We start from the raw sequence: 8,515 nt of genomic DNA, 5'->3' as shown, positions 1-8,515 counted from the left end.
AGCGATATCTCAGCCTGAATAAAACACAGAAACGTACAAATCACAGAATCACGGATTATTTTTTTTTTTTTATTCTCTACAAACAAGGATTATCATCTTTGAAAAATTTATTGTAGTCACAGAAAATTATTTCTCCATTAGAAAAGTCTATAGCTTTGAGAATGCAAATTTCACCTCTGTGCAACCACTATGGATTCACTATGAAGCTTAAACAGCCAACTCATTTCTAAATACTAGAGGCAACTTGTCTTTACAAATCACAAGCAAATTAATCCTGAAGAGCCCAACAAAAGAAATTCTCTTGGTGCTTCCAAAATTCTGTCACTAGCTGAATACATAGATCAAAGAAAACCCACCAGCCAGATTCAAGAGTCTGAAGACCGATGAAATAAATCCTTGAAGAGGCTGTTAAATTACTTTCCAATTTTCTGAAAGCTTTTTGGTCAAATTCTTGCAAACTGCAATCAGGGTCAGGAGAACTAAGCGCTTGTCAAATTTACTACAGCTACTTACAGGTGAAGCTTTCTAAGAGCACAACTAAACATAGAATAGCACATCTTTAAAGCATATTAGTTCTTAGAGGGGATGAAGTGTCACGACAACAAAAGTACACATGAAAAAAAGGAAATCAGTTAATGATTTTTATTAAATTTCAGTGTTTCATAAAATAAATATGGTATATAATATCAAACAGTGAGAAATAAAGCACAAGCATGGAAAGCATGGTAACAAAAGTTACACTCATGACGGTGTTTAATACTTCGCACTTTAGAAACCATAAAGCCTTTAATTATTTACAAGCAGCAAACTATCTAACATAATTTACAAAGTTGCAGCAGCCTAGTCAAGGAGTACTGGAGGGGAAAAAAAAAAAAATGGAGAGACCGCAATGGAAGACCTTCACTTTGCTCTATCTAGTCAGCTCTTTATTACGTACCCTATTTTCCCCTTATGTACATAACTCTTCGTAGCTTCCATTATTCTCAAGGTTTAATAATTACACTGTATTGTAGTTTAGAGCTCAGTTCATCTCTAGGATGGTGTAGTGCCTTTTGCACTTGAGATACATATTCAAGTAACACTTCAAATAAAAGTAAACATGTGCAAACCAAAGTTATAAGCCTACATGACCCTCAAGTAGTAGTGTCGAACTGGACGTAGCAGGCGCACGTTAGCAGATTAAATTAGGTAACAGCTACAGAAACCTACTCAGAAGTCTAGCCGGGGCCAAAAAGGAGAAATGGGAATATTAAAAAAATGGAACCGAACTGCAAATATACCCTGTTGCCACAGACAAAAATTTAATCTGCTGAAACACAAAGACTTTTAAGGTCATAACTCAAGATTTAATATTTCAACATGAAAAGAAATCCAAGCCATTCGACTTATTTGGGCTTTTGAAACAAATGCAAATGTCTCTGTTTAAAAATTGCTTTTAAATGAGAAAAACAGATCAATATATATTAATATATCACCCAAAATAAAAAACATAACACACTCATTTTAGAGCATGCTGCTCGTTCAGAATAAAGACAGGACAAAGAAAGTAGAATTACATTTCATGATGTAATAAAAACATTAAAATTTGTGATCATTAAGTGCACCATCGTACAGGAGTAGCGTGCTCAGAGTGGAAATGTCTATACCTACCAGAATCCATCTTTATTAAAGCAAACAAATCTTTAGGACACTACCTGAAACTGAAATCAGTAATAACTGTGCTCCATTCAGCTTGCCTTAAGTTTCAGTCAGGCATATTCCAGCTAGTAGCACCTGTATGCCTCTTCATGATTGTATTCCAGAAATCTTTAAACTTGCGAACAATTTGTTTTAAAAAAAGACTGGCTTTTGCAATCCTTGCAATGCTTATCCTAAACAGATACTGCAAGTAAACTCTGTTCTGAGCAGCACAAGTTGGGGATTTTTTCAGAAATCTGAGAGCTGGACTTACATTGGCAGTAGATACAGTACAACAATTTGATGTATTAAACAGTTCCTCAAAAAAGTCTGAAAGGAAGATTTCCCTAAAGACTGTTTAAAAAACCAAACCAAACCCAAAACACTTCACCCAAGATCTGTTCAATCCTTTTACTGAAGTTCAGAGCTTGCCAACTTTAAGAATGACAGGAAAAAGGAGGGAATGAGGCGGAGAGGAAACTAAATTATTCCCGATTTGTACCGATGAAAAGCTTCAAGTAAAAGGAAATCCACTTGTTAAAGATCTTGCTACATGCACAGTCCCTCATCAGTTGAAAGCCACAGTAGTTAGCATTGGGCGTAACAGCAGATTTATCATTCATAAAAAACACTGGCAATGTTCCTTCATTCTTAATAACTTGCATCCACGGTTTCTGTTTAGAAGCTTCTTAAAAAATGTTTATGGTTCTGCACATTTCATACCAAACTGGAGGAAAATGGTAAACGTGTCTTCTTCCGATGCAATCCCATTCGGCAATCTTCTCCCCAAGAACTCAGTGTCATTTACGAGTCTGAGTCTTCTTTGGCACTGCAGGTCGCTTGGCTTGCCACAAGTGGTTATGGATAGTAAGAGCATCCACACTGACAGACATGGTTTTGGCTGGAATCACATTAAACTGTTTTCTGTCCGAACTGTACTTATAAAGTTTGTCAATCATTTTCTTGGTGATGCTCTTTGGCCCTGTTCCAGTCAGCTTGTAGATTTCTTCAGTGTCAGGATAGTAGCAATAAAGTGCTCTAAACTGGCAGCCAGCATCCCGGAACAAAATGATGTAGTGGTTGGCATCACATTTTTCTAGTTCCTGCATTAAAAACAAACATATACAAAGATTGTTCACAGGGAAAATTCTCATATTATGCCAAGCTTTAAGCTTTCACGTTTAAAGTTTTTTGAAATACTAGATCAGGAACTATGATTTTCAGTCCTTCTATAAACTTACAAGTTGAAACTCTTAACACAGGATTTGTTTTCCACAAGTCCCTACGGTCACAGAAGTAAAGGATTCCCAGTACAGGTACATTTTAGGAAATGGCATTCACTACACTGCTTCAGTGGGATTATGAAATGAGCATTACAGACACATTTTATTGTGAGTTCATTAATAATTTTGTTATTTTAACGTTTACCTCTAATATTGAATTCTTATGTGGTTCATTCACTTTTCCAGCAAGACAGCAATGAGATATAGCATTGTGAATAATAGGTTTGTTTGATTTGCTGCTGGGTTCCTTAAATAGTTTTGGACCTAAGGAAGACAAAGAAGTAAAAAATTATTTACCCTACATTTATGAATGTTAAGATTTTCATTCAAAGTAAGAAAAACCCCTCAAATATTTTTCTACAATAACTTACTTTAGAAATATTAAACAGAACAAAATACACCTGACTTCTCAAACACAACGATGTGTCACATCAAATACACCGCAGCTTTTTATGACCTGCTGTTCATAACAAATAAACTAAAACAAAAGAGTCACCTGTGTATTCTGCCACTGAAGCAATAGAAGATGCTGTTGAAGCGTTCTCCCAGTCTCTTTCTGTGTTTCTGCTAGGATTTCTGCTCAGTATTGGTAAGGACTCCATTGACTCAACTCTGGGCAGGGCAGGGACAGAATTAAAAAAAAAAATATTATATGCTAAGATTTTTGTATTTTTCCCCTCCAATCTTAAATAAATTAATCAGTTGCTAGCCCTGAATGGAACAAGCTACTGTCCCTTCTCCTTCCCCAAAACAGTCAGATTGTCCCTGCTAGCTGATCAAAGCAGAATTCTATTATTCCTTCGGGAGAAAACAAAACAAAATTGCAAGTTTGTACAGAACACCGGAGTTGGCAGCCACATAAAACAGAAGATGAATTCACTAATTACTATTGTGCCTCTATGCCAGTGAACTGAAGCAAACAACACTGAATTCCGACACTATTTCATAACAGAGTAAAAAATCAAAAAGTAGAATTAAGCCTATCTCTCTACCTCTGAGACGGCGTGCCGCCAGAGTGTACGCTTTCAGGTTCGGTTGTTGCTGCTGAGGCCAAAGAAAGACTGGAACCAGACTGAGCACTGCTCAAATTATCAGCTACAAAGTAAAAGAGCAAATGTGAAACACATTTTGTTAAAGTAGATTTGCAGACTCAGTGAGAGCAAACAAATCAAAATTCTTACGTGTGGAAGAACACTTTGTCCCTGAATCACTGTAAGATTCTTCACGATGGACTGACTTTGGCCTGGGTTTTTTGGGCTTTGATTTGGGCTTTCCAAGACCTTGCTCCTCCAAAATTTGCTGCTGTTTTTTCCTTAGATATTCTTGCTTGATAAGTTCTCTTCGAGCCTTCTCTTCCTCTTTCCGTATTCGGTCCTCCTCAGCTTTGCGACTGAAAAGCAAACAATATTACATTCAACATACAATGATTTTCCTCATCTTAAAGATAAAAAGTATTCTTTCCCACACGTTATTACCGAGCTTCATCTCTTTTTTGTTCAACTTCAGCCTCCAACTGCTGTTTCCGAATCCGAGCCTCCTCAGCTTTGCGCTGCTGTTTCAGAAGGAACGCTGCACGTTTTTTTGCGAGCTCATCTTCTGCTTTCTGTTCATCCTGCAAAATTCATAGGGATAGAGAGTTTTTATTAAAGAGTAAAAGAAAATATATTAAGCTGGACATCACAAGATTGCCGAGGACTCCAGGAAGATTTCAGGAAAACATAAGCCATTACTTTTGGAAATCTACATTTTTAGAATTGATGAGCATAAATCAGAACTGTATTGAACTTTCTGTTGCTCAAGAAAAATTTAAGAGACAGTTTTAGTGCTCCCTTAAGTCTGTGAGGAGAAAAAAAGGGTCTCATCTCACTCTGACTTGTTTCTAAGTATGCTTAGTCATCACAAAACCTTCTAGAACTGCAAAGTACAATGCAACTACCATGTGGGATAGGATGGACAGCACAAATAACCCCAGCATAACAGTAACCTTTGAGGCAGTCAGCATTAATCACACTGTGTAAAACCAGAAGTTAAGTTCACAGAGACTGAGACAGCCTAGCTCAACTTTCTTGAAAGAGAAATTTTAAAAGTATCACCATATCAGCATGTTTGAGGTATTTACAGTAATCATTTCTAAGCACAAATTAAGATGCGAAATGTTTTGATAGCAGTTTTGAACATCAGTAGAAGTAGACACATTACTTAAAACACATTCAACCCAACAATATAAGAAATACCACTGTATTAAAAGAACAATTGCTTAACTACCACCCTTTCCCCAAGCCAGAGTTAAGGTGCAAAATGAGAAAAATTAGTTAAATTTAATACATTTTCATCGTGAGCCCTATATGCTATCATTACGGGATAAAAACAAAAGCTGCATGAAAAATGGTAATTTTTTCCAACAGTGCATTGAAGCATCTGATTTTTCACTTGCATCTACAGCCATACAATTAATTCTCCATTGGAGCCCTTGACTGTTAGGCTGCTCAAAATCAGAGAAATTTGGGTGCAAATTCCAAAAAGGCCCCAGTTCAGACTTTCAGCTCCCTGACAAGTTTTAGAACCTGTTCAGCAGGCTTTTCCTACATACTGTGTTCTGTCAGGATTTTTTTCTTCCCTTTGATACAGGTTCACAGAATGCTGGGATTGTAAATTCTTCCCTTGCATTCTGTGATTATTTTGTGCTAAGTATTTACAACACATTTGTATGTTTGTCTGTTTGTCAGATAGAAAAAAAAACTAAGGGAAAGAGAAGAAAAGCAGGGTTAATCCTGGTTCCTAGTGAAGTTAAGAAGAACTATGGATTTCATACATTAAGTCAAAAACTTTTTTATCCGCAAGCAATTATTTTCCAATGCAGTTTTTAAAAATCCTAATATTGCAACCAAAATGTACTGTGTTCCATCAGAAGACTGAGGAATGAGGTGGACAAAAACAGTTGTAATGCTGGGAAAATATGTAACAATAGCCAAATGTAGGAAGGTAATATATTTACCTTGAAGAAAAAACCCACACCAGACTTCTGATCACCTTCACTAATTATATCCGTAGAGCTATCCTGGTTTTCAAGTTCTCCTTCATCTGGAGCTTTTAAGTCAGACAAGTCTACTTCAATGAGATTAGCCTTGCTTCTCAGTGGCTCATCCACTGGGACATTTTCTTTTCCTGAGCCATCAGAAGAATTCAACCCTGTTTCCTTGAAGCTGTTGTTCACCTCTTTGCTCATTTCTGAAATAATATTTGCATCTTTGGAGGTGGAGAGAACAAGGGCCCGTTGATTGCTTTCATCATGAAGTCTATAGGTATCAAAGAAGCACTTTTCTTGAGAAGCACTTCCATGATCAGGACTACCTTCCAAGCCAATTTCTGGTGGTGTCTTTGACAAGCTATTGGATGGAAATGGCCTTAAATGCGGTAAGGTTTCTAGACTTTGTGTCGGGGTTTTAACACGTGCTGAATTTTGTTGTCTGTCTTTAACGACTTTCAGATCAGATGGTCTCCCTGATCGAGGACTCCTTCCTTGACCAAATCGAGGTGGTTTACGAAGACTGTTCATTCCAGTTGGAGACAGGGGCTCAACAAAATGAATTGATGGTTTTACCTTTTGGTCCTGAGAGTTACTTCTGGTTCCTGGTGATGGCACTGATGGAGATTTCATAAGTAGTTCCTGTTGCTGAGAAATCTTTAATATAGCCTGCTGAAGTGTACTGATTGTTTCATTTAGCTTTTCGATAGAAAGATCACATTCATTTATATCCACTTCAGTAACATTGTCTTCTAGGAGGGCAACAGAAATAATTTTACTTTTTTCCAAATCATGTAAAGCAGCAGAGTCTTTTGGTTTATGTTGCTCAGCAAAAGCTAGGCTTTCTTGCATTTTTACTTTTGTTACCTCTTGAGAATCATTAAGCATTTCTTCTCTCTCCTCCTCTTTCACAAGAAACTCCTCAGATTTGGAACCCAAAGAAACCTCATCTAAGTCCTCACCATTGTGCCGAGAATAATCTTTTGCAAAATGTTCTGGTTTAAGAGGTTGTGGAGCATCAGGAGATTTCCCTTTTTTAACAACATGCAAGAAAGCTGCCTTGCCCAATTTTAGTCGCTGCCTTGCTGATAAGGCTTCCATCTTCTTCTTCTGAGCTTCTATTGCCCTTCGTTTCTCTTCCAACTGCATATGAAGCTGCACCAATTCAGAAGCTAAAAGATTAACGTTATCCTTATTTTGTCTGTTGGGGCTCTGTTCTCGCTTTTGTTTCCATGTGGTCAGTGGTGCTGGGCAGCTCTCTGATCCATCTGGTGTGGTCTTTTGTGAACTACTTGTGCTGGACTTTGTTTCATAGCTATTAAGTCTCTGAAGCTTTCGTTCTGCAAAATTGGTCATTCGGACACTCCCACTGGTCATCGACACGCTGCTAACTTGAGAAATTGTACTCAAACACGGGCTGGAACGTCCGCTAGCATCATCCTTATCTTCATGTTCTTTTACCTTCATATCTTCTTGCAATTTTGCAGATTCCTCCTCGCCAATGTATTTAGTGACTATAGGATGATCATCTATGACTACCAAATCTTGTTCAGTGTCTTCTATGTCCAAGAGATCTGAATCAGAGTCCTGCCTCACCATAGTCCATGTAGTATCCGGCGTATGCGAATTGAGACTTTTCACATAACTTACACTGACCTTACTTGCTATGTCATCATCAGATTTAGCAGCATGAAGAAAAAATCCTCCAGTGGAGAGCTCCTGAGTGGAAGGATCTAAACTGCTACTAGCCAAAGGTCTGGAAGCTTCTAAACCTGCCTCCACCAGTGCCACCGAATCCGCAGTACTAGGGTCTGCAACTGGAGTGAAATCAGAACTAGAAATTGGAGTAAAAGTCCTATTGAGGTCATGCTCATTATGAGTGCTATTTGTTTTCTTGCGGATCAAAGGCAAGTGTCCTTCATTTAATCTCTTTGTTATAAAACTCCTTTGCTTCCCCTCCCCACATTCATCCTCTTTATTGATTATCTGTTTTTCCTTTGCTGGTTTTAGAACAGCAGGCATTAAAGGCTCCAAGTAAAAACTGTCTGGTTTGCTTTCGGAAGCCTCGCTATTTGTTTTTGGAGACCATGCAGTTGCAACTATGCTGGGCACCCTGGTTGATGCATTCTGCAATTCGAGATCACCACGGTTTGGCCTTTCTTCAGATCTGATTATTGCAATTAGCTCTTCATCTTCATCCTCGATTTCAACGTTGTTCAGCAAGCTCTTCCCGTTAGTTTTCACTGATGGAGGATGGGGCTGATTTTTTGGAGTTACATTAACAATGTTTGAAGCAAGACTGTCTTTGCTGATTGATCTAGCCAGACTAATGCTATCACCAGACCCAGGGTCCACATCACTACTGGCAGAATGATGAAGAGCAAACGGTGTTGGCTGAGACAGAGGCCTAGAAAAGATAAGAAGAGTCTACTGATGCTTAAGCACAAAAAGTTACAAATTTGCTGAACTAAGGACCGTGATATAGACAGTTAAAATTTTTGCTCCATTTGAAAAACATATTCTGTACCGA

General features: G+C 38.0%; 1 protein-coding gene across 3 annotated transcripts in view; it reads right to left on the bottom strand.

Moving 5' to 3' along the window:
* Positions 1–627: 627 nt before the first annotated feature.
* CAMSAP1 (calmodulin regulated spectrin associated protein 1) overlaps positions 628–8,515 on the bottom strand; it is a 28,544-nt gene continuing 20,656 nt past the window's right edge. For all 3 annotated transcript variants that reach the window (XM_074891105.1, XM_074891107.1, XM_074891106.1), the window contains 7 exons: positions 5,956–8,392; positions 4,436–4,572; positions 4,142–4,350; positions 3,953–4,055; positions 3,457–3,572; positions 3,106–3,224; positions 628–2,780 (listed from right to left, as the gene is read on the bottom strand). In XM_074891105.1, the coding sequence (XP_074747206.1) occupies positions 2,478–2,780; positions 3,106–3,224; positions 3,457–3,572; positions 3,953–4,055; positions 4,142–4,350; positions 4,436–4,572; positions 5,956–8,392 (3,424 nt within the window). In that variant the 3' untranslated portion in view covers positions 628–2,477. The remainder of the gene's footprint in view (positions 2,781–3,105; positions 3,225–3,456; positions 3,573–3,952; positions 4,056–4,141; positions 4,351–4,435; positions 4,573–5,955; positions 8,393–8,515) is intronic.

This window comes from Strix uralensis, chromosome 21 (genome assembly GCF_047716275.1).
Source record: "Strix uralensis isolate ZFMK-TIS-50842 chromosome 21, bStrUra1, whole genome shotgun sequence".
Taxonomy (NCBI): Eukaryota; Metazoa; Chordata; class Aves; order Strigiformes; family Strigidae; genus Strix; species Strix uralensis.
Note: the sequence above shows the minus strand (reverse complement) of the source record. Positions and strands in the feature narration are given on the sequence as shown.